General features: G+C 42.9%; 1 protein-coding gene across 7 annotated transcripts in view; it reads left to right on the forward strand.

The window, feature by feature from the left end:
• The window catches only part of Nbas (neuroblastoma amplified sequence), a 368,280-nt gene that overhangs the window by 244,900 nt on the left and 97,042 nt on the right, over positions 1–26,338 (forward strand). For 6 of the 7 annotated variants that reach the window (XM_011243895.2, XM_006515215.2, XM_006515216.2 and 3 more), the window contains exons 46-48: positions 4,945–5,147; positions 6,695–6,784; positions 20,380–20,575. In XM_011243895.2, coding sequence (XP_011242197.1) covers positions 4,945–5,147; positions 6,695–6,784; positions 20,380–20,575 — 489 coding nt within the window. Of the gene's footprint in view, positions 1–4,944; positions 5,148–6,694; positions 6,785–20,379; positions 20,576–26,338 lie in introns of those variants that run through there. The other variant, XR_003950086.1, reaches the window with a different exon arrangement.

Genomic DNA, 26,338 nt, shown 5'->3' on the forward strand with positions numbered 1-26,338 from the left:
TTTTTAAATTATGCTCACATTCAAGCTGTTTTTCTGGTGTATCCTTCCAATATACCTTTATTACTGATGGGAATTTTCTGGCTGGTCAGTTGTTCCTATTGGATTTTTAGCTAAACCTCTTATGTACCCTAAACAACCTCCATGAGGCTTATGAGTCCTTGCCCATGGTGAGGTCTAATGACCCATATAAGAATCTAAAAAACCCAGAAATCATGTGAGCGTCTCAGAAACTTTGTTCTTTTTAATTTTTATAAAATATTCCTGAACTTCACATTTATTCCTTTGTTTGTTTGTTGGTTTGTTTGTTTGTTAAGTGTGGATATTGTGCTTTTATGTGTGTCTGTGAGCCATGTGTGTGCAGTACCCATGGAACTCAGAAAAGGATGTTGAGTCCCCTGGGACTGGAGTAGTAGTTCATTGTGATCTACCAGGTGGCTGCCAGGAAGCACCAGATCACCTGGGATCGCAGCCAGTTGCTCTTAATCACTGAGCCATCTCTTCAGCCTCTGTTCCTTTTAATTTTGCATAGAAGATATTAGGTTTTATTAAGACATTTTTATTTTTTTAATAGTTCACTCATTTAGAATTATTTGTTGATTTTATGTGTATGAGTATGCCTTAACTGTTTTCAGACACTCCAGAAGAGGGCATCGGATCCCATTTCAGATGGTTGTGAGCCACCATGTGGTTGCTGGGAATTTGAACTCAGGACTTTTGGAAGAGTAGTCAGTGCTCTTAACTGCTGAGCCATCTCTCTAGCTCTATTATGACATTTTCAAATGAAGTATGTTTTTGTAGATTTTCTTCCAACAGCCCTGCTTTTCAGAACCCCCACTTCCATGCACTGGATTCCTTTCTTTTTTGTTTCTTTTCTGTTTGTGTGTGTGTGTGTGTGTATGTGTATACTTGTGTGTGTTTGCGCTTGTGTATGTGTGTGTGTGTGCATGTGCATGCATGTGGGGGGTTTGTGTGTACTTGTATGTGTGTGTCTTCTAAGACAGGGTATCACTGTATGGCCCAAGGTGACCTGGAACTTGTGATCGCCCTACTCAATGTTCTGACAGCTGAGATGACAGGTTTCCACCACCATGGCCAACTTCTTTTTATTTTAAAAGTTGTGGGACTTTAGAATATCCTTTTCCATAGTTGGGAGGGTGACAGATCACTAAGTAAATAGTTTTTTATGAAGGAAATGATGTTTAGATAAAAAAAATAGTAATAATTATAATACTCAATCTGCCCTTTAATGCCATTTCATATGGATCCTAGGACAGTGCTAACCTTTTAATTTTCCTAAATTGTATTCACTCACTAAATTTTAAGATCAGAACTGGGTGTTGGTTTGCCTCTCAGTATAAACACCTCATTTAAAAGATAGTGGGGCCCAGTGAGGCGAATCTGATCCCTTTCCTGAGACTCACATGTTACAAAGAGAGAACCAAGTTCCCCAGCTTGTCCTCTGACTTCCACATGTACACTGGGGTGCACTTATACATGCAGAAAAACATTTAGAATAGTCTAATGAAAATTGATGATGAGCTGAATTCAAAAGTTGGCCTGATTGACTTTATATTTCAGTGTCTGTTCAGCCATCTGTTGGATACTACTAAAGAATGGTATGAACAGCAGCAGATAAGCTACTGTGGGAGCAAACCGTCTTTGCCAATGCTCTCTCCTTCCCAGCATTTGTTATTCCTTAACTTAAGTTATAAGATCTGGGTTAAAGCTCCAACATATTACAAGGACACATACTCCACTATGTTCATAGCAGCCTTATTTATGATGGTCAGGAGCTAGAAAGAATCCAAATGTCCTTCAACAGAGGAATGGATACAGAAAATGTGGTACATTTACACAATGGAGTACTACTCAGCTATAAAAAACGATGACTTCGTGAAATTCTTAAGCAAATGAATGGAACTAGAAAATGTCATCCTGCGTGAGCTAACCCAAATCACAAAAGAACACACATGGTATGCACTTATTGATAAGTAGATATTAGCCCCAAAACTCCAAATACCCAAGATACAATTCACAGACCACATGAAGCTCAAGAAGAAGGAAAGACCAAAGTGTGGGTGCTTTGGTCCTTTTTAGAAGGGGTAACAAAATAATCACGGGAGCAAATAATGGAGACAAAGTGAGGAGCAGAGACTGAAGGAAGGGCCATCTAGAGACTGCCCCACATGGGGACCAATCCCATATATAGTAACCAAACGCAGACATTATTGTGAACGACAAGAAGTGCATGCTGACACGAACCTGGTATAGCTGTCTCATGAGAGGCTCTGTCAGAGCCTGAGAGATACTGAGGTGGATGATCATAGCCAACCATTGGACTGAACAAGGGTCTCTAATGGAAGAGTTGGAGAAAGGACTGAAGGAACTGAAAGGTTTTCCAAGCCCATAGGAAGAACAACAATACCAACCAACCAGAGCTTTCAGGGTCTAAACCACCAACCAAGGAGAACATATGGAGGGACCCATGGCTCCAGCCATATATGAAGCAGAGGATGGCTTTGTTGGGCATAAGTGGGAGAAGAGGTCCTTGGTTGCATGAAGGTGTGATGCCCCAGTGTAGGGGAATGTGAGGGTGGGGACACACCCTCATAGAAGCAGGAGGAGGGGGGAATGTGAGGGTGGGGACACACCCTCATAGAAGCAGGAGGAGGGGGGAATGTGAGGGTGGGGACACACCCTCATAGAAGCAGGAGGAGGGGGTTGGGATAGAGGGTTTTGGGGAGGGATATTTAGGAAAGGGGATAACATTTGAAATGTAAATAAATATTCAATAAAACACACACACACACACACACACACACACACACACGCCGGGCGTGGTGGCGTAGGCCTTTAATCCCAGCACTCAGAAGGCAGAGGCAGGCAGATTCCTGAGTTCGAGGCCAGCCTGGTCTACAAAGTGAGTTCCAGGACAGCCAGGGCTATACAGAGAAACCCTGTCTCAAAAACCAAAAAAAAAAAAAAAAAAAAAAAGGATCTGGGATAAAATTTGAATCTTCAAGTAAAAGTGATTTATATGCTTTAGTATAAAATTTTATACATCCTCGTTGGCCTTTCAATTGTACATACAATATTAAAATCATACAATTGGAATTTTCTCTTGATAACAAATGTCCTTCAGTGAATAGCATGGTGTATGTGAATTCAAGGGGGCTTTTAACAAAGATACCTGCTCATTTCACCTTAGCATTTAATGTGCCATCTTGTCCTTTGTGTTCAAGTACCATTCAGTCTTACCAGCTCCTATGGGACACTCTGCGGTTCCTTAATTGAACAACAGTTGCTTTCTTAAGACACTTTGAGCCAGTTGTAGTTGCACATGCCTTTAAAAAAATTAATCTTTTATTTATTTGTTTGTTTGTTTATTAGATATTTTCTTCATTTACATTTCAAATGGTATCACCAAAGCCCCCTACATCCTCCCCCCGCCCTGCTCCCCAACCCACCCACTCCCACTTCCTGGCCCTGGCATTCCCCTATACTAGGGCATATAATCTTCGCAAGACCAAGGGCCTCTCCTGCCATTGATGGCTGACTAGGCCATCCTCTGCTACATATGCAACTAGAGACTCAACTCTGGTGGGTACTGGTTAGTTCATATTATTGTTCCTCCTATAGGGCTGCTGAGCCCTTTAGCGCCTTGGTTACTTTCTCTAGCTCCTTCATTAGGGGCCCTGTGTTCCATACAATAGATGACTATGAGTATCCACTTCTGTATTGGCTAGAATCGACAAATGGGACCTCATAAAATTGCAAAGCTTCTGTAAGGCAAAAGACACTGTCAATAAGACAAAAAGGCCACCAACAGATTGGGAAAGGATCTTTGCCTATCCTAAGTCAGAAAGGGCACATGCTTTTTAATCCCAGCACTTAGGAATTTGAGGCAAGCAGATCTCTGAATTCAAGGCCAGTCAGGTCTACATAAAGAGTTCCAGGACAGTCAGAGCTACAAAGTTAGATTGTGTAAAAATATCCCCCAAGCCTCCAAAAAAAAAAAAAAGATTTTCATAACAAAGGCTGAAATAACATTTAGCCTGTAAATTTGCCCCATTAATTTCATATTTCTATTTTAACCCTCCAAACCTAAAGATTAGTGTGAATTTAGTAAATTGCCTTCACTTCTTCCACATGTTCAGATTTCATGTGGAAGTTTTAAAAAAGTGGAGCATTATGTTTGAGGTTGCCAGGGAAACAACACAGCAGCTAGAAAGCAGTGTTGTTATCCAGTGGCTGCCTGTGGTTGGGTGTGGCCTTGTGAGGTTTGCTGGGAGCCACAGCTATGGCAGACGTCCTCAGTTATTTCCTGTAGTGTTGGTTCTTATGGGCATGTTTACAGAGAGCAATATAGCTTGGGTGGAGAGTGACTCCTAGGTCCTGCTCTCAGCTCCTGTCCTTTGTGGCAGTGTGACTTTTAGGCATGTTATGAGGGTCTTGGAACCTCAGTTTATTTTTTGATGAGATGGGACTAATTAAAAGTACTTATAGGGTTATTGTTGCAAAGATTTAATTAAACACCACATGTGTCACACCTGGGATTACATAATTATTGTTCAAGACATTGTCGTGATGATTATGGTTTAGAAGCAGTTCAGTTCACACTCCCGTTCACTGCCAACAGCCTGATGTTTATGTCATCCCTTGTTCACAGTGCCCTCTGGTCACAAGACCCTCTTGTCCTTGTTGTCATTATACAGAGGCTGAAGTTTCCAATCACAATAGCCAACTGTACTAATAAAGCAAATATTCACTGTCAATCTAGGTGGATTTTGAGTCTAAGGTCTTGGTAGCCAATTCATATCCCTTCGTGTGCTGTTTATGGTAGGAATATATTTAGCTTGTAGACCATGCGAATATCTTCTGTGTGTAGAGACACATTTAATTCCCTGGTAAAATTTAGGTGTTGATTATTTTTTTTTTCTTCAGGAAATACTCCAGAAATACAGTTACTTCTACGATCTGTCACGGTCAGAAAAGGAGAAAATTCATGACCAAGCTGTGGCCATGTGTTTAGATGGCCAACCTCTAAGGATGATTCAGCAGCTGCTAGAAGTGGCCATTGGTCCTGTCAACATCTCTCCCAAGGATATAGTGCATACTGCAATCACTCAAATAATTTCTGCATTGAGGTAAGCTATAATGTACCCATTACAGAAGACCTAAGGGCAATAGTTTTCCAACAGTCACCTACCGCAGAGTCATTGTGAAGCTAAGTTATCCCCAGGCATGGAGAAGTATGCCGTAGTTTCAAATACTTTACAAACCTGAGAGATTACTTTTAGAGTGTTCAAACTTCTTAAGGCTTAAGATGTCTTGAGAAGGGAGAACATGAGTATGTGTCCTCATTAGTATTGTGTTAATAACATGCTATAAAGCCAATTCCTAGTTGGACTCTTTTACTTCTACACATTATCAAGAAGCAGGAGAAAGGGCAAATGACAAGTGGAGCAGGTAGCCAAGAGCCAGCTTGCCCTGTGCCTTCAGTGTGTCTGCTTAGTGTCCGCCTTATCTAATTCCCTTTCTTGGAAGCAGGAGAAATGGAGCCCAAGCAGTGCTTTTGATGAACTCAAGTCATGACTGGAAGTTAGTGATAAGCTCTCCTGGGCTGTCTACCTTACGCCATGAGTGATGTAAGCTTGGCGGCAGAGGAGGTCTTGCCTCTTGTCCCACATGGGCACACTAGAGCTCCTTGAGCAAGGCGGTCGGGAAGGAGGAAAGTGAAGCTAAGGAATAATGAGGCATCTCGCACTTTCTGTGAATAATGTAATTAGGCTAAGAGACTTAGTTGGATTTAATTTAGTCTCCTTTTAAGCATTCTTTGTAATTCTGTATTGCTCTTGAGGAACTTTTTGATTAAATGCATGTCAGTTTGTGAAGCTAAACTGAAATCAAATGAGCCTTTATCAGTTTAATTACCCTAGCCTCATACAGTTTTCACACTAATGCTCTGAGGTACCTAGCAATTTTATGCAGAGACAGACAAAATTCGGCAGCAGTTTTATTTTAGAAATAAAACTTCCACATTAATAAAGCTTTGTTCTATTAGCCTGTTATGATTTCTCTGCTGTTGCTTATGAGAACACCTCATTTTTAAGTGATAACAGATATTTATTTGCCATATTTTGTACCTTTTTGTTTATTTACCATTTCTTAACCAGAGAAAGCTCACAAAATAAACACTGGAAAGACTAGTGCCTTTGTGGCATTTCTGCTACTGGAGACTTGGTTCTGATCAAGTCTGAATGATCAGACTGATTCTAAAGGCAGTGGACTGAAGATATTCGACCAAAATCAATGTAAAACTTGCAGCTATAGAAGGCTCAGGAACATGGAGCCTTCCATGTTTTGCTTTCAGAGCCAAGAACACTTTTGGGCATGGCCTTTGTATGTTATATCCTTTAAGTTAAGTTCAGTAGGCATAGGAAGAAAATGACAAAGGCCTAAAAGTAACTGAATGTAGCGGGTGGTTTAAATCTGAAAATATTCTGAAAACATGTAAAATTTCTTTTTCTTGTGTTGTACTTTGGAAATTTGCTAGAGTTCTAGAGTTGTGAACGAGCACCTCACCATGCCATGCCATAATCCAATGGGTTCCCTGAGTGCATCAGTGGAAAGTGTATTTCCAAGGCTCAACTGTTGACCTCTTCTGACTCAATTATTCTCTTTCTTATCACAGTGGTGGCAGTGCTGATCTCTGTGGGTCACGCGACCCCCTCCAGGTCCTAGAAGGTGTTGTTGGGGCAGTCCGCACCAGTGTGGACAATGGGTAAGACCAGGACATCCAGTCCACCTATACTGAATGGCTTTCCTTGTGTTTGTATTGCTTTACTATTGCTATGAAGAGACACCATGACCAAGGCAGCTTATAAAAGAAAGCATTTCATTGCTTACAGCTTTAGAGGGCGAGTCCATGACCATTATGACAGGGAGCATGGCACCAGGCAAGTAAACAGGCATGGTGCTAGAACAGTGCTTGAGAGTTCACATTTAATTTGCAAGTCAGAGGAGAAGAGTGAGCTAGACTAGGCTTGGCACTGTGTTTTGAAACCTCAAGCCCACCCCCAGTGACATACTTTGACCAACAAAGCCACACCTCCTAATCTTTGCCAAAACAGTTTCACCAACTGAGGACCAACAATTCTATTATATGGGCCTGTGGAGGCCACTTAAACCACTTTATTCTACTCCCTTGTACTCATAGGGTTCTGGCCATATCATAATGCAAAACACATTCAGTTAAACTTAAGAAGTACCCATTATCTTTCACAGTTTCCACAGAATTTAAAAGTCTAAAGTCTCTTCTGAGACTCAAGGCATGAGTCTTTGAAACCTCGAAGACTACCCCCAGAGACACACTTCTTCAACAGGACCACACCTTCTAATGCTTCCCAAATAGTTCTACCATTTAGGAATGAAGCATTCAAATATGAACCTATGAAGAGAGGTTCACATTCAAACCACCACAGCCACTTAAAAGGTATGCAAGTCATTGGAGTTTAGAGCAGTCTTTGTTCTAGCTGATGTCCACGTCAGTCCTGTCTAGCCTCTCCTCAGCTAGCCAGTTTCCATTGGAAATAATAGTGAGGAGAGGTTTAGGAACTTCCCACTTGGTACTGAGTAAGAAATGCCTTTTCCAAATTATTATTCAAGTACTCATATGTTGTTTATGGTTTCAATAGAGATACATAAGCATTGTGTATTCTACTCTCTTGACCCATTGTAACACTTCCCTCTCAGGGTGGTTATACTGACTGCATGTTCTGTTGCTGCCTTCAGGATATAAATGCTCACCACTTGTCCAGGACCATAGAACCAGGCTCTGCTTGACTGTGACTCCTGGCTTAGCGTGCAGATGCTGTGTGTCTTCATGAGATACAGTATATCTTGTAGATAACAGTGTGGATCTTCGTCAGCTCCATTTTGTCCCAGGTTTGAGAGCATACAGGATAAGCTGCTGATGAATATGGGAAATTATTGCAAGGAGGACTCTCTGTTTCCTCTGCCTCTTACTTTGTATAGTTGCTAAAGACCCTTTGCTTGTAGATCTTAAGTGCAGCAGTGCCTAATTCCAGTCGTCATTATAGAGAGATAGGTGTTTAGTCTGTGATTACTGTGCTCTGCTCTAGTAAGTCATAGGGCGAGAACTAACTTCTAAGCCCAGGAAGCTCAGTTCTGCCGAGAAGACGAGCTTGCACAGAGCCCCAGCAACTGCTGCAGAGTGGGAGTACCATGCTGGAAGCACGAGTGACGAGAGAGGGCAGAGTGGGAAATGCAATGGGTTACGGGCCACGGGCCTTGCCTCTGAACTGAATCTGTTACGAGCAGAGGATGTTGTAGCTGGCACACTGTGCCTGGACACAGCACAGGTGGAGATGCTGCCTACGGTGCACTGAGGTGCCTTCTAGGTATTCCACACAGCAGCTGCCATCCCCGTCCCAGTCCCCCGGGAATGTGTCAGCCTCCAGCTTCTCTCAAGTGGGCTTGACTCTGGATCGTGGCCTGTTAAGCCTCTCTCTGCTACTGTATAGGCCACTTCCAGTAACTCCCAGAATCCTGTGCACCTAGGAGCCATCTCACAGTTAGAAGACAATGCTTTTCCCTATGAATTTCTAGCCAGATATACCAAAGTATACACCCTGGGTCTTTGGAATACAGGTTATTTATATTTCAAGCTTCAAAAAAGACTTTAGGGAGTACAGGAGCAGAACAAGATATTCCTTTTCATGCCAGAGACAGAATAACAAAGGCTTCTTGAGAAAAGCTTCAGTGGAATTTTCTCTTCTTGAAAAAAAGCAAGAGAAGAATAAAGATCATATTGCAACTTCTGTTCCCAGCAGGTATTCTTCAGTCAGTGTAGCTTCTCTTTGCTTGATTTTCCATTCCCCAGGTACCTGGCAGAGTCCCACAGGGAAGTCAGAGTTTATGTTCTCAAGAGCTGCAGGCAGAATACCCAAAGGAACGTCGAGTGCCCGCCCTGATAAAGCTTTGCTGTCTGGTCACTCAGTTCCCTATCTGACCCATATGCTGCCTGCCTACGTGTTGTGCCAGGCCCTCTCTGCCTTTCCTCTTCCTCCTGTCAGGCAGGCATCCATGAGTTCCAACAGTGGAAGTCTGATGTCCACTCTCCTGAGTGTCCATAGTGAATAAGCCTGATCATGCACATTGTCAGCCATTGCACACATGCAGGGATATCCATTGCACACACATTTATATTTGTATGCTATTTGATATACATGTATACTATTTCAATATTTCTGCCAGGGAAACTTCAGAGATGATTAAGAATTGAAGTATGTATGAAATAGCTGTCAAGTGTTTTTTTTTTTAAGATTTGTTTATTTATTATATGTAAGTACACTGTAGCTGTCTTCAGATATACCAGAAGAGGGCATTAGATCCCATTACAGATGGTTGTGAGCCACCATGTGGTTTCTGGGATTTGAACTCAGGACCTCTGGAAGAGCAGTCACTGCTTTTAACCATCAAGCCATCTCTCCAGCCCTACCAAGTGTTTTTTTGCATGGCCGTTATTTTTCAGGTGTTTTGCTTTGTTTCATTTTCTTGAGACAAGGTTACAGGAATTCCAGGATGGCCACAACCTCACTACACTCCCAGGGTGATCTTCAATATCTTTCTGTTCCTTATGCCTATCCTTCCCAAGTGCTAGGATTACAGGTCTGCTCTACTGTGGAACTAAAAACTATAGCTGTTCTCAGTATATAACACATGCTATACCAGCATGAACCCTTGCTTATGCTAGAACAAGTGTCATTTGCTTTGTAATGGCAGTGGGCCTCTCTTGGCACCTATTTTTCCTGGGCTGATTTCAAATCCAATGAACATACAGCACTCAAACAAATTAGTGGAGCCCTCAACCGCCTAACCAGATATGGCTCTGTACACTGGTCTGACAAGAGTTTTTCTGGTATGAGGATGCAGTCTTATCACGAAGGGAAACATTGGAGAGAGCATCTTATAGCTGAGACAGCATGAGTGTGAACCTGCTTGCTCACACCTGGGCAGAGGAGGAAGCAGAGTCAGGTTCTAAATGCCTGCCCTGAGTCACATTCCTCCATTGAGGTTCCACCTCCATATGTTCTATAACCTCCCTAAAAGGTGTCCTCCATCCAGGTGTATTGGAGAGAAGATGGAGTTCATGAGTAGTTGTCAAACTATTGCCTTCCTAAGAGTTTTTTAAAATATACCTTAATTGCGATGTTTGTTAATTTACACTTCTTGTATTACTACAATGACACTAGTGTAGTATGCTTTCATACATGTCCTAAATGTCTCTTACTCCTTGCCAGTTATTCTCCTGGAAAAGCCCATTCACCATGGTACAGGAAGTATATAATGTGTATGGCCCCATCCACCATTGAGACACAGGACTCTTTGAAGTGTGATCAGTTAAGTCCCACCCTGTTATCTCCTCGCTCACAAGAACTTGCTCCTTTCTTCTTCCTTTGCTGGCATTAGACAGGTAGACCTTGTGAATTCCCACCTAACTGCAAAGCCAGGCAGTAATAGAAATATACAAGCTTGCTAGCCTGGCTTCTGAAGAGGAAGCACAGAATTGGTACCAAATTTCAGGATTGACTTACATTTTAAGATATACTCAAAGAGCTGTCACACACAACACAGAGTTGTATTGGTGCCCTCCAATCTTTAAAACTTTTAAAATGCTGTTACTTAAAATATAATTATGTCATATCTCTCCTTCCCTTTCCATTCTCCAACCAGTCTCATGGCACCCGTGGTCCCTCTCCAATTTATGTCTTCTTTTTATTTTACTGTTACTATTACATATCTAAATGCATAAGTACATACATGCAGTCTGCTGACTCTTTATATTGCTTGTGTGTATGATTAAAGAGCCGACCACTTAATATTGTATGACCAGTTAAGGGCCTCATCCCTGAGGAAGACTAAGTCTCCCAATCTCAGCAGTCATTGGTTGTCTATAATTCTTTATTTAGGGGTGAGGCCCCATGAACCACCCCACCTGCCCATTAGCATATCTCTTGTTGTCATTGTCCAGGTCCTGTTTAGGCACATTGTTGGTACAGCCATATTGTTGCAGGATCCTGGGTGTAGCTTCCCTGACATTTCTAGCAGACGTAATCTCACAGAAGACTTGCTATTCCTCTGGCTCTTAGAATCTTTCACCTCCACCCTCTGGTCTTCTTTGAACCTTAGGTGTAGTGGCTGTGTTGTAGCTGTATCTGTTGGGGCTGGATACATCAGTTGTTCTGTGTGTTTTAAGCAGCTCTTGTTTTCTGTGATGATCTCTATCTGTTACAAAGGGAAGCTTCTTTGATTCCTGGTGAGAACTATACTCCTCTGTGGATGTGTGGATGTAAAGATAAGTACTTAGTATGTAGTTAAGAATTCCACTGTGGGCCGGGCGTGGTGGTGCACGCCTTTAATCCCAGCACTTCGGAGGCAGAGGCAGAGGCAGAGGCAGGTGGACTTCTGAGTTCGAGGCCAGCCTGGTCTACAAAGTGAGTTCCAGGACAGCCAGGGCTATACAGAGAAACCCTGTCTCAAAAAAAAAAAAAAAAAAAAAAAAAAGATTTGCACTATGTAGTAAAGGACTATATATGTAGACAGACAGACAGACAGACAGACACACACACACACACAGAGGACTATATATGTAGACAGACAGACAGACAGACAGACAGACACACACACACACACACACACAGAGAGAGAGAGAGAGAGAGAGAGAGAGAGAGAGAGAGAGGGAGGGAGGGAGGTGTTTTGATTACAGTTACGCACACACTCCCTTTCTGAACTACCTAACCTCTTCAATGTGCCCTCCCTTATGCAAATCATTTACCCCAGAATCATGTCTTTTGTGATTAAGAAGTTAAACCAGGGTTGCCTTTGTGATCATAGATTTGGAACTAGCCACTGGAGCCTGGGAGTCTCATGAGTGGGGACATAGAAGAAAATGCCTTCCCTCATGCAGAATCCATCAGTAGTCAGTAGTTCAGCAAGCATGTAGGGCCCCATTAGTCCCTCCCTGATCCATGATTTGGCAGGCCCAAGGTAAGCAGCCATAGCCACTGTGAGATCATGATAAATTGTTCAGTCATTCCCAGAAGGTGACATTTGAGTTCTTCTCCTAGTCTTTGGCTCTTCCTTTCTTTCCTACCTCTCTTTGTTGATACACTGGGAGACTTAAAGGAAATTGTATCAATATCCTGATGAGGGCAGAGCACTAATTGTCCTTCTAACTCAGCACCTTGAATAGCCATGTATCTGTGAATTTGTCACCTTTTGCACAGATAAGCTCCTCTGGTCAAGGCTGAGAATTGCACCTGTCCATGGGTATATGACAAATATGCAAGTATTTAGAAGGCACCTTGGTACCAGGACAAGCTAAACAAGAGTTAAGATCTCCTAGAGACCAAGGCCGTTTTAGCCATGGGCTGCCAATAAGGTTCATATTACCATAAACCTGAAACTGCTAGAGAAAACAGTAGGGGTACTCGTTAATATACAGGCATAGGTGAAGGCTTTTAAAGCAGGACTCTGCCCTCTCAGGAAACTAGGCCAGCAACTGGCAAATAGGAGCTCATGAAACTGTAAAGCTTCTGTACAGCTTATGAAACTCTGGTCTGAGTGAAGAGGCAGAGGGTAGAATGGGGGAAGCTTCCCAGGTCCTCCCTCTGCCTGGGGATTGACATCTAAGATAAACAGCGAGTCCCCAAAACAAAACAAGAAAACCACCCAAACAAAAAATGAGCCACAGAGAATGCCCCAAAGTAATTTGAATGGCTGACACTTAAGAATGTAAGAGATTCCATCTCACACTCATCAAGAAATCAATTGACAGTAAGTGCTAGCAAGGAAGTAAGGGAAAGGGGACTACTGTTCAGTCACTGTTAATGGGGGTGTTGACTCTTGTAGACAGTTTGGAACTTTGCAGATCCCCCAAAGAGCTAAGAGTAGAAGCTATCAGGAAGTCTAGTGAGGCCCCTCATGAGCATATGCCCCATGGACTTTATGAGAGTCACACTCATCCACATTTCTTGCTGCTGTAGTCACAATAGCTAGGAAATTTAAAAAGCTTACATGTCTAGTGACAGATGAATGGATAATGAAAATACTGTACATATGTGCAGTGGAAGTTTATTCAGTTATAAAAAAGTGAAATTATGTAATTTTCAGATAAGTGGATAAAACTGAAAGAAATATGGTGAGTGAGACTACATGGGCACAGAAAGACATATACTGCATGCATTGGATACTTACAAGTTTTGATAAGGGAAGCCCCAGAAGATCTCAAACAATATAAGCTATTGTCATGCACCTTGTTCATTAGGTAGAGCTAGTTACTGAGATCTATTGCTAAGATCTCACATACCTTAATTATAAGTGAGATAAATGGAGCTGGAACCAAATTGGCTCTGTATTGCCTAGTCTTCATGGTGCTGAAATGTACCGTGCAAGTTCTTAGGGAAGAAAAGGTGCCACTGACTTTACTCAGCTGCGAGCCTGCCAGGCAAGATATGCCCTTTGGTCCAATAATGCCATGACTCTTATGGGGTAACCAACTGCTCTCTGGATATGAGTGCCATCCAGTTTTTTAAAGATGCAGAAAGGGACTGTTCTAATGTCCATGCATGTGTGCGCGTGCAATCGTGTGTGTGTGTGTGTGTGTGTGAGAGAGAGAGAGAGAGAGAGAGAGAGAGAGAGAGAGAGAGAGAGAGAGAGAAGAGAGAGAGAGAGAAAGAGGAGAGAGAGAAAGAGAGGAAAGAGAGAGAGGGGAGAGAGAGAGAGAGGAGAGAGAGAGTGAGAGAGAGAGAGAGAGAGAGAGAGAGAAAGGAGAGAGAGAGAATTTTATTTGGAAACATTGGAATGCAAGCTAATCCTACATCATTTGGGTTGCCTGCTGGCCTTCAGTATAAAGAATTGGGGAAAGCATCTTTGGTTCTCTTCAGGAGTTCAAGTTCAATGATATTTATATTTATAAGAAATATGAAAGTTCTTTTATTTTGCATATTTGAATAGTTTTCTTTTCCCCATCCTCAAGCAAGAATAAATGTTTTGATTATTATATCATTTAAAAATATTTTGATACCTCATTCAGTATTCTTTAACTACTTAAATTTAAATATGGCTAATGTTATATGTATATGTTATGCTGGATAATTTTATGTCAACTTGACACAATCTAAAGTTATCTCAGAGTAGGAAACTTCAATAAAAATGCCTCTATAGGCAACCTTGTAGGAGGACCAGCAGTCTCAATTAGTCTGGACCCCTGAGATCTCTCAAACACTGGACCACCAAACAGGCAGCATACACCAGCTGATATGAGGCCACCAACACACATACAGCAGAGGACTCCTGGGTCTGTGGTCATTCAGAGATGATGCACCTAACCCTGAAGAGACTGGAGGCCCCAGGGAGTTTAGAGGTCAGGTGTTGTGGAGGATGGGGACATCCACGTGGAGACAGGGGAGTGGGGAGGAGATATGGGATATGGAGCAGTAGGAGGATGGATGGGGGATGGGGGGGCCAATAAAATATGGAGTGTGAAAGAAAGAAAGAAAGAAAGAAAGAAAGAAAGAAAGAAAGAAAGAAAGAAAGAAAGAAAGAAAGGGGGGAGGGAGGAAGGAAGAAAGGAAGGAAGGAAGGAAGGAAGGAAGGAAGGAAGGAAGGAAGGAAGGAAGAGAAAAGAAAAGAAGAAAAGAGACGAGAAAAGAAAAGAAAAACGGGACTGTAGGCAAACCTGTAGGACACTTTCTTAATTAGTTATTGATGTGGGAGGGCCCAGCCCATGTGAGTGGTGCCATTACTGGATTGGTAGACCTGGTCTATAAGAAAGCCCGCTGAGCAAGCCACAGATAGCAAGCCAGTAATCAGCACCCCTCTATGGCCTCTGCATTAGCTTTGACCTCCAGGTTTTTGCCCTTTTCAAGTTTCTGTCCCAACTTCTTTCAATGATGGGCTATGATGTGAAAATATAAGGCAAATAAGCCCTTTGTTTCCCAAGTTTCTTTTGGACATGGTGTTTCATCGCAGCAAAGGTGACCCTAACTAAAACATGTGTCATTAAGAAGCTGAAAACTATTTTTCCAAAGAGTATTTCTTTTATAGTCTAAAAACCTTGTCTTGATTCAATTACTTTTTGGTTGCTATCCCATTCCATTCTTTTTACTTGTATGGATGTCTTCCCATGCTCCAGGATCAATAGAGAAGAGTGAGTGAGCACTCACTCCACCCTGGAGTCTCACATCCCCACATAATTACTCAGTTAGCATGCTGCTGCTCTTTCCTGTTAGTAGAAGTAGATGTATGTCTCCTTATCTTCTGAGCCACAGCTGAGGATGTGAGTGTCTGTGTGCCCCTATTAGCTTGATTGTTTTTAAATAAAGTACCAGATCAAATCTTTATAGTATAATACCTTCTTCCTCCATCCTAATTATAGGAGTGGGGCATAGAAGCAATTGCCTGTTGTTTATAGTGAAACTATATTTTCCTTTTAGCTATTTAATAACTTTTACTAATCATTTTTATAATGAGGTAAATATGTTTGGAAATGATTTGCTCTTTATTATTTTTCTCATTAAACCTCCTTTCTTTAGTCAAAGAATGCAGACGTAAAGTCACTTTCTCCTTCTCCTTCTGGACCTCAGTATTACTGACGTCATGCTTTGTATCCCCGCCTGTTCTGATCCCCTCACCACACCTATTTATATTGAAAATGTTTCCACCCACACCACTCACCGCCCTGGCATTCCCCTACACCGGTGCATCGAGCCTTCACAGGACCAAGGGCCTCTCCTCCCATTGATGCCAGAGAAGGCCATCCTCTGCTACATATATGGCTGGAGTCATGGGTCCCTCCATGTGTACTCCTTGGTTGGTGGTTTAGTCCCTGGGAGTTCTGGGGGGTCTGGTTGGTTGATATTGTTGTTCTTCCTATGGGGTTGCAAATCCCTTCAGCTCCTTCAGTCCTTTCTCTAACTCCTCCATTGGTGTCCCCATGTTCAGTCCAATGGTTGGCTGCTAGCATTTGCCTCTGAATTTGTCAGGCTCTGTCAGAGACTTTCAGGAGGCAGCTATATCAGGCTCCTGTCAGCAAGCACTTGTTGGCATCTGCAATAGTGTCTGGGTTTAGTGTCTGTATATGGGATGGATCCCCAGGCGGGGCAGTCTCTGGATGGCCTTCCTTCAGTCTCTGCTCCACACTTTTTCCCGTATTTCCTCTAGACAGGAACAATTCTGTGTTAAGAATTTGGAGATGAATGGCCTTGCCTAACCTCTGGATGTGGCCTCTACAAGGTTCTTCGTCCCCTTTGATTGGCATTTCAGCTAATCTCATCCCTGTTGGGTCCTGGAAGCCGCTTACTTTCCTGATCTGGGACTTGCCCAGTTCCCCATCTCCCATTGCTACACATGACAGTGGATTTTAAAAACAGTCTTGAGGCTCTCTGGCTCATACCTTGACATTGCTTGCTAAGCGTTCTTTTCTTTTGGCATGTTTGTTCTGAATCCTGTGTTCAGGAGGAGGTACAGTAAAGCTTGTCCAGGACATGGTGCCTTTGGAAGAGTGTTTGCATTGTAGGAAGTTCTCATAATTTGATTGTGTATATTTGAAACACCAACTAAAAATTAGAACGTGTCTCTCCAAGATGTCAGATTTTATTAACTGTATTATATACTCAAGGAACAAGAGTCCAACTCAATTATTTGGAAAGAGTTATGATCATCTTTTTGTATCTCATCAGTAATTGGAGTTGCTGTCAAGTTGTTCTGTGACATGCTCCAGAGTGGCTCAGTGACATTCCACAGAAATTGACAAGGCGAGGAGCAGGTGGCCCGAGGTAGTGAGGAAGACTAGACTTGACTGCCTACTGTGACTACTTCCTTGTCTATACCTTAGAATGATGACATCATACATGACAAGAGTTGTGATAGTGACCATTCCTAGAAACCTGCCTAAGTTATCATCAGACTCTTGTTGGCCAGAGTGAGATGGATTACTGTTCCTCTGGCTCCCATCTGGGCTTCCTGACTCCAGCTATCTGACATCTGGGCTCATGCTCCTTACCTTGACACTTTGGTGGGAGGGATAAAATACCAGCTTCTGAGAACCTGGTTTGGATTTGTTGACAGAAATGGCCTTCAAATGACTGCCTTCCTGATTTTTTTTTAAAAAGATCTTTCTTTTATTTATTGACACTCTCACACATTTATATGATATATCTTGATCATATCTACCTCTAACTTTTCCCCAACCCTAGCAAGTTCTCCTCCCATCTTTATGCACTTTTGATTGTGTGAGTCCCTTCCCATTTCCATCTCAGTGCACTGGGTCTATTTAGAGCTGTCTGTTGGTGCATTGAGCGATCTTGCTGTTGGCCTGATCTTTTGCTGGTCTTGTGCAGGAAACCACACCTACAGCGAGCTGAGCTATGCAACGTCCATGTCTATAGGACAGCTCCAGGTGCTCTTCCTCATCCTCTGGCTCTTGCGTTCTTTCTGCCCCTTTCCTGATGTTCCCTGAACCTTGTAGGGGTTGAGATCAATATTTCTGTTTTTCCAGGTTGATACTTAAACCACTGCAGGCCTTCGCCTGTGGCTGCCCAGCCTACATATCTTCTCTAATCTTTAAAGTGGCATTGAAGACTCAAAACCCACCATCTTTCCTACTCCATGCCCTCCAAAAGCTTTACTGACAGTGGGTGCCATTATTTTAAGTATTTAGGCATGTGCTAGGTGTGTTGCCCACATTGCATTTACTACTTTTTTTATACTTAAGTCTAAACAAGCCTGTGAGAAAGGCATTGCTCTCCATGTCTATCAGTAACTAAGGAAACCAAGACTCAGAATTCTGTGAAGAATATTAGGCCTAGGACCTGAGTAAGGACTTGAACCTTCTGAGTCTGCACTTTCAGAGGGCTCAGGCTTACTGTCTCCGCAGCCTATGTTCATTGTCTTGGTTCCAGAAGTGAGAAAACTGTAGCTTCTTCCTCTGTTCTCTTTACACTGGGCTTTTAATCTTTCACTGAATTTCCATGTCCTTTGAGATCTTTGCCTCTCCCTGTTCCCTTTCCTGGAGTTATATTTTCCTACATTTTCACTTACACACATCCTGAATCTCCTTCATCTTATTTAGATGCCACGCCTCTTCCTCCAAACAGTTGCTCAATTTTATCGAATTAATAATACAGACAAAGGCCAAGTCATTGATTTTTCTTTGCCATTGTATTAGTTCCTTGAGAGAAGATACTATGTAAAATGTTAATGTCTGTGCCATCAAGTACAGAACTCTAGTGCTTTGACAGTGGTAACACTTATGGAGATGATTCTGATGGTGACAGTAGGTATAAGTCCGTTCTCTGTGCCACACACTGCACAAAGGCGCTTTACATTTGTTGTCTTGGTTACATAGATTCCAGAAGATACTTTCTCAAGGCCTTTACCTATAGTGGAAGTGATGACATTCATGCTTTAGGTTTAGAGTGTTAGGAAAAGATGGGGCTGAGAACTGATGAGGTCTGAAAATGATCTTGCTGGTACTACTGTAAAGACAGAAAGTATTCAGGGAATAGGTGTGCATTCTATCTTTTTGCATAAGCATTTTTCCCGCCACATACACATAGTTGTAGTATGACTTCTCTTGTGTGTACAAGTGTGCATACATGTATGTGAGTGTATATACACAGATATGTCTTCACTTGTATGTACAGGTATGCATGCATATGTGTACGAATGCACATATGTAAAGGCTAGAAGTTTTTTCAGGTATCCTTCTCAATCACTCTGCTCCTTAATATTTTGAAGCTTAATTTATTAGTTGTGTATATATGTATGTGCCTGCTTGTCTGTTTATCATTTGTATGGTGTACATGCAGTGCCTTCAGAGGCCACAAGAGGGCATCAGATTACCCCCAACCCCCTATCCCTACCCTGGCCCCCAGGAACTAGAGTTACATTTGGTGTTTAGGTGCCAGATGTTGGTGCTGGAAATGAAACTCAAGTCCTCTGCAAGATTAGGTAGAGCTCTTAACCAGTGAGCCTACTCTCTAGCCCCTCCACTTTAGTCTGTGAGACACTCTTTCACTGAACCAGGAGATGGCCAACTTGGCTAGAAGGACTGGCCAGCAGAGCCCTGGGATCCTGTCTGTGCCTGTCTGCCACCATGCCTGGCTTTCCCATGCTGTTTCTGGGGATTGAAACCAGTCACTCATGCTTGTTGGCAAGCACTTTCCTTACTGAGCTCTCTCCCCATCCCCACTGTTTCTCATTTCTAATGAGAATTGAGAAGGAAAAGTAACTACTGGTAAATTAGAAACATTTAAGCTAGTTCTTCACATTTTATAACTGTTTTTCCCTGTAAGTACTAGTAATAATTCTTTTTTCAATGTAAGTTGTTATAAAACAGCATTGGTCAGGTGGTCATACTGTGGTAGACACACGTTCAGTGGCAATACAGGACTTCACTTCAGGAGTTTTGTTTGTTTGTTTGTTTGTTTGTTTAGATATGTTATGGTCTTGTTAGAGCAGGATTTGCCATATGTCTGATTTGGTCTGAGACTCGATTTAAGTGATTGATGACTAGAGCTTTGTAAGGATGTCGTTGTGCAAGCACCTGCATAATTCCGGTCCTCAGGGAAGGGATGCTGCCATGGGCTGAAGTTTAGCAGCGAGCACATCAGTGAGTTTACTGGGGTGGCCCTTCTGGGATTACAGGGAAGCTGAGCATCAGATTGGGTAGAGAGATGTGCAGAACGTCCTCTCCATGGTATCCTTGTAGACTGAGAGCAGCCGAGACTCATATTTAATCTGTAGATGGCATTGAGTGGGTTTGTAACCACATGTAGACGTTGTGGTCACAGTGGGGAGTGATGGAGAGGTGGGGGCAATGGGATTAAAGTGCTGTCCATGACATGGAGATTATACCACCTCTCTGAAGCCAAATCTGTCCTAGCAAGTGTAATTTATGGTGTCTTGATTGCATAGTTGTTGCCAACTAGTGATCGAGTATATAAAATTACTAGACAGGTAAGTGACACTTTTAGCATGAGCAGTTAGAGACAAGCTTTACAACTTGTTAAATTTTCATAAGAAATAAACTAGCTAAGAGCATGGTAGTTAGTGGTTGCCTTTGTCATCTTTACATTGCTCTGTTTTAAAAAACTGCTGCAGGATTGCATTTATTTGACATAGTTTTAAAATCATCCATATGGTTTGTTATGAGTCACTTGAAAACTTAATCTTTTCCTTTTAAGGAAGCAAAGTTATCCATTGAGTCTTTAGGTCAGTGGTGGCATTTGATTACTAGAAGGGACGCACAAAGCCTCAAGAGCTTGTCTTTCACCTTTGTCCACTCTTCAGGGAGGAGCTGGTGTCTGCTGAAGACGTGCTGCAGTGGCTGCGGCCTTTCTGTGCTGAAGACACATATCCTGTGAGGCCTCGAATCCAGGTGCTCCAGCTCTTGGGGCAGTCCTTCCACCTGAGTGAGGAGGATGGCAAGCTCCTGGTGTTCTTCCGAACGGAAGCCATTCTCAGAGCAGCATGGCCTCAGAGACAGGTAAGCAGCGTCTGCATGTTCTTCAGATCATTGGTACTCAGGGCAGCTACTAATAAGAGCTGCCTTGGCAATACAGACTTCTGGTGTGTTCACGGTGTCAGCTGCTTGCAGTATGGACAATAAAGTCTTTTCTGACGTTCCTGCTAGGTTGAACATGACTGAGCTTACCAAACACATGCCCATCATGTTCTCATGTCCGTCTTTAGGACTGCTGACAGGGCTGATTGACTGGTGGCTCGATCTTTCCAGGAGGAATGCCTCTGTGGATGGAAATGAAGGTGGTGTCAGCCAGGTCTTGCTCTCCTGCTCTGCCTCTGCACCTTGCCTGCACTTCCTTTTTCTGTTACCACTAGGGCTAAAAGACAAAAAGTCTCAGTTTCTCTAGACTTTTCCAGGCTCCTGCAGCTCTCCTCTCTAGGGCCTTCTCTTATCACTGAACTTTAAATTCTCAAAGTTAAAACTTCTTTAATTATCTTCATCTCTCCTCTCCTTCCTTTTTCCTTCCCTCCCTCCCTCCCTCCCTCCCTCCCTCCCTCCCTCCCTCCCTCCCTCCCTCCCTTCCTTCCTTCCTTCCTTCCTTCCTTTTTAAACCTTGTCTTCATAATATCGTGGCTCCTCTGGAGGATACAGATCCTAGCGAGCTTTAGCTTTGCATTTTATACAAGCTAAAATCATCTGAGGAAGCTCAGCTGAGGGACTGTCAAGGTCAGTGATTGCTATGGAAGGTCACAGCCCACCACGGGCAGCACTATCCCTAGGCACGTAGATCCATGCTGTAAGAGAGTGAGCTAGAAAGCAGGCCAGTAACCAGTGTTTCTCAGTGGTTTCTTCTTGAAGCTTCTGTCTTGGCTTCTCTCAATGACAGATGACAACTGAAATAAACCTTCTCCTTTACAAGCGGCCATGTTATGGCTGTGACCTGTTTGCTCTCATTCTTGAAGTCCATGCATAACTGCTTTATTGGAGTGTTTGCTCTGTGAAGAAGTAAATGTCCACACTCTCTGGAAAATCCTCCCAGGAGTCTGAGTGACAAGGGAAAGGGATCCCAAGTCTCATTCTCCATCTTAGTTTCCCCCGTGTCTACTTTCCTCTTAGATAAGAGCAGTGCCCTATTCTTGTCACATTACATTCCTTAAATATTTGGTAGCAGAAATGAGCACACCATGCTGGCATCGCTATGCTGCTGTCCTAAGGATCCTCCAAGAAACGCTGTGGTGCGTCTTCTCCATGGCAGCCTGGCAGTGGGATTCAGGTCTTTTGGGGAGGACAGGAGAAGTTGATGAGGAATTTTTACTTCTAGGTGAAGCAACTTTTTGGTCCTTAGGAAATGAAGCAGTGGTTTCAGGATGGAAACTCTGGAATGTTGTGTTAATATACCTGTGGTTCAGATTATCATCTCAGTTCCTGAGTTTTAAAGAGTGTGAGGTATTTCTGTAGAACACTGGAAAGATTAGGGCACTTGTGGGCACTGAGTGTCTCTGTCAGTCTTCTGCCACTAGATCTGTAACCCTGGGGAAGTCTGAGGTCTTAAAGACTGTGTGTATAAAATGGAACCTGGAACTAAGGAGGACAGTGGTCTGCTCACCATCTCTGCCATTTGGTCCTCACCATTCATGTGTCCCAGAAGAACAGGGAGTTCCCCTGTTGGTTACAGTTTCCTTACCTCCTCTTTCTTCCTCAGATGTCTATCAGTACCATTGCTGATAGAGGCCCATTCTTATAGACTGAAGATGAGACTAGATAGTGATATTGCAGTGTTGAGTTACAAAAGGAAAATGTGGGTGCCACGTGCACTGTGCTGGGGATCCTCTCAGGCAGACTTTGCATACATCAAGGAGGGACTAAATATTTAATTATTCTCCAAGTGCCCAAAGTAGTGGCCCTACAAATCATTGTGTTGCAGCCAGCACCTGGAAGATTGAACATGTCTGCGACACCTGCCCCTGACTGTCACAGAGAGGCAGCAACTTCTACGTTTTCTAATGATTAGTTAACAGAATTAAAAATTCACAGACCCTCATTTTTCAGTACTTTGAGAGGCTTTCATTTCCTCCCCAGAAAGGCGCCCCTTCGTGGTGAGTGGGGTGCGATGAGAGGGAGGGGAGGGGGCTTTATATTAATCCCGTTGGTGCAGTTTATCAGAGTTTTTCAGCTTTTGTAATTTTCTAGTTAACTGGTGCATGAAAAATGTGGGTCAAAATACTAATGTTTCTTTTGAAAACTTCCATGCCTCAGCACCTCAGATTTTCCCAAATTTTTATGTACAAGGAGACATATAGCTTGAAAGCTTTGCCTTTTTACTTTCCAGCAGATCTGAATTTGGTGTGCAAGGCATCGCTGGAGAGAGATAGCTTAAGATAATACCTAATCTTGTTAATAAGTCTTATGACTGCCTGGTTTGAAGCAATGCGAGTCCATGCTAGCCCTTCTATTAGGGATCAGTGGCCTTCATTTGCCAAAGTATTAGCAAAATATGTACTTTAACTCTCAGAGTAAAGACATTCAATATGCAAAGCTATATGTAGTTCTTTGGAAAAAGGTTTTGTTGCATTAGTGTCTTCAGAGCTAAGAGTCCACATGTGATCAACTTAACCAAATACAGATATGGTGTGATAGAGAGCCTGTGAGTGTACAGAGATAATGTGTCTCTAATACCGTGATGTCCTGCCATCCTGGAGCTGCCAGAGGCTTTCTTTACTTCCTGCTCAGTAGCTATTTTGCAGGAAAATATCTGGACATCAAGACTTGAGTCTCTCAGTTTTATTTAGTGCAGATGTGACCTTTCTAAAATGACTTCAAAGTCCAGTACAATCTGCTCCATCTCCGTCTTAATTCTAAGTCACTTGCCACTATCTGAAAACTCCTTCTTCCCCATCTCTGCCTGTTTGTTATATGATGTCTTTCTTCTTCCATTAGAATATAAATTCTATGAGAGCGGGGATCTGAAAGACACTGTAAATATTTGTTGAATAAATGAATATTAAATCTTTAAGAACCTGTCCAAGGTCATGCTTCAGGTGGCAAGGCAGAACTGCAACTCTGAGTGTGCTGTTCTTGGCTTTGCTGCCTGTCCTTTATCTGCAGGCAGGTAGGTGATTGACTTAGGGTGATGGGAAGATGTCCTTAAAGAGTGGCCTGAAGTGTTGATGTGGCTTTGTTAGTTTACCACACTTTCCTCAGGGTGACTTGTGATTAGCTTGCTGCTTTCCATGTGGAAGCAAGGCACAGCCTTTTTATTCCTCCGTGAGTAGGAGAGCTGGGATTCCTCAAGAGAACTCTATGATCTATTTTCCCACAATGATTAAAGTCAAGATTACATCCATGTTAATTGTTTTGAGATCTCTGCAGTCTCTGATTGTATCCTTTGGTGCTCTTCCTGTAGATATTGTTCCTCTCACTGCTAGGGAGTCATTTGCAGAAGAAGAGGAGACTGAGTTGTGAGCTATGTAGATATTAAAACTGTCATAGAGAGTGGTCAGCACCCTCCCTGATTTAGTTGATAGGTCATGACTGGCTTGTGAGTGATGAGGCAGGAACTTCAGTTCAGTCCTGCACAGTTCCAGAGTCTGGGTTCTTGGCTATGTGCCACAAAGCTCCATGTGCTGGGAACATGCGCAGACCCAGGAGCAGCACCTGGTCACAGTGCACTGCATGCCATGTTCTCCAGAGAGCCACTTCTCCTGACATGCAGTGGGTTTTAGTAGATGGAAGAAATCAGGAGTTTGAAGGATAACAAAGCATTTATTTGTCATTTCATGATGTCTCAAAGCAGTGCTGTGTGTAGTAACTGCCATTCAAATGAAATGTTGTGAAATCCCATGCCTGTTAAAGATTGTTGCACATGTGAAATTTTCCTCAGAGATTCTTCAGGCATACAGTATATGCCATGAACTGCAAGCTCTCTGGGTGCAGAAATAGATAAGACACTTGCTTCTGGAGTCTATGAGTTTTCACACACAGAAATCTGAATTCAAACTCAGTTTCACCTCCCTATAGCTGTGAACTGGGAAAAGTTAGTAAGTCTCTCATCTATAAAATGAAATAATATAGTCATTGTGAAGATTAAATTGCATAAAACCTGCAACATTCTCACTTCAGACAAGGTAATAGTCCTTGCTGGTGTGGGATTTTGTACCAGAGAACATTGATGTGCCAGGAATCTTAAAGAGTTCAGGCACCAAGACAGAAGTTGGCACATGGCAGAAATCTCGTGGATCACATAGAGCCCTTCATCAGTGCAGTGAGGAGAGACTCCTCTGACAGTTCTTCAGAGCCAGTGTGTTATGTGAAAGCGGGGAGACACCATTGGATGCAGATGTCCTGGAATGGGCAGACTGGGGAGACAGCTGTGTTCTGATCAGGGAACATGGTGCCAGGGAGGTATATGAGCGGATTGCTGTTCCGGGAAACAGTCTGACCATGGAAGGGAAGACTGAGGCAGTAGTCTGCTTTCTGAACTTGGCTGTAGCAGTGGAGATGGACAAGGATAAAAAGGAACCTTGAAATGTGCTTAGATGTGGGGAGGTGAGCTCCGAATTTGGCCTGGGACTAGAGGGGAAGTGGGCTACTTAACTTGCTGGAGTACAGGAGGAAAAGCTAAGCCCTGGGTTCCGGCAAGTCATCGACATGCTGTAATCAAGTCATCAGTTTGCTTTCATCTTAAACAGCATTTTCACACAGGCTGGAGCAACAGTGAGGCAGGGAGGCTCTTTTGAGCATCTTCACATAGACAAAATGTTTGTAGGCTTCATGTGTCTTAGTTAGTAATGGCTGCTTTCCAGAAATAGACTTGGAGTTATCAAATATTACCAGATGCCATTCCCTGGCTCCCTCCCTCTGCCAGCTCAGTTGTCTACAGTGGATGACTATATCCCAGTACCTTTTAAAATGTCACCACTGTGTTCATTGTCCTTAGTGAGAGATTCATTAAGACACACGAACACGTTGCTATGAAGTTTGGTCTTAGCCTCCCATTGCCTCCTGTTCCTTTCCCTATTCTCACGGGTACCTTTCTCTTCCCAACGATCTTGTGTTCATTTTTAAATCTGGGTCTACATATGAGAATCTTTCTGGGTCTGGCTTATTGTGTTTAACCTATAGATCTCCCTTTTTATCTGTTCATTCTTCTTTATGGCTTCATAAACCTCCACATTTCCATTCTCTATTCATCTTGATGGACAGGTAGGCTTATCCCATTACTTGACCATTGTGATGTCGGATCTCTCTGTGTGTGTTGATGTACACTCTCTCAGCTATTTATCCAGGAGAGGTGTGGCTGGACCATGTGGTAGCCCTGTTTCTAGCTTTATTAAGTATCTCGATGCTGATTTCCTAAGTGCTCGGCCACTTAGCATTCCCGCCACTAAATGGTTAAGGTTTTATTTTGCCTCACATCCTTGCCAGCATTTATTGTCTTGATTTTAGCCATTTTGACCAGGGTAGAATAGAATCTCAATGTGGTTTTGATTTGAATTTACCTGGTGGATAAGGACATTGATCATTTGTCTACATATACATTGTCGATTTCTACTTTCTGTTTTGAGAGCTGTCTATTTAGTTCATTTTCCCAGTTTTTGGTTGGATTTCAGGGCTCAGTTTCTCAATCCTAGATCTCAGTCTCGATGATAGCTGAGCAGCCACAAAGGCTCCCTTCTGTGCTGCCCTCACTGTGGACTCTGCTGCCTCTTTCTCTGCAGATGCTTTCTAACCGCATCATCTCAGTAGTTCTGGCCTCCTCCCCGTGATGCTGCATGAGACACTGGT

Source organism: Mus musculus, chromosome 12, assembly GCF_000001635.26.
Source record: "Mus musculus strain C57BL/6J chromosome 12, GRCm38.p6 C57BL/6J".
NCBI classification, from domain to species: domain Eukaryota; kingdom Metazoa; phylum Chordata; class Mammalia; order Rodentia; family Muridae; genus Mus; species Mus musculus.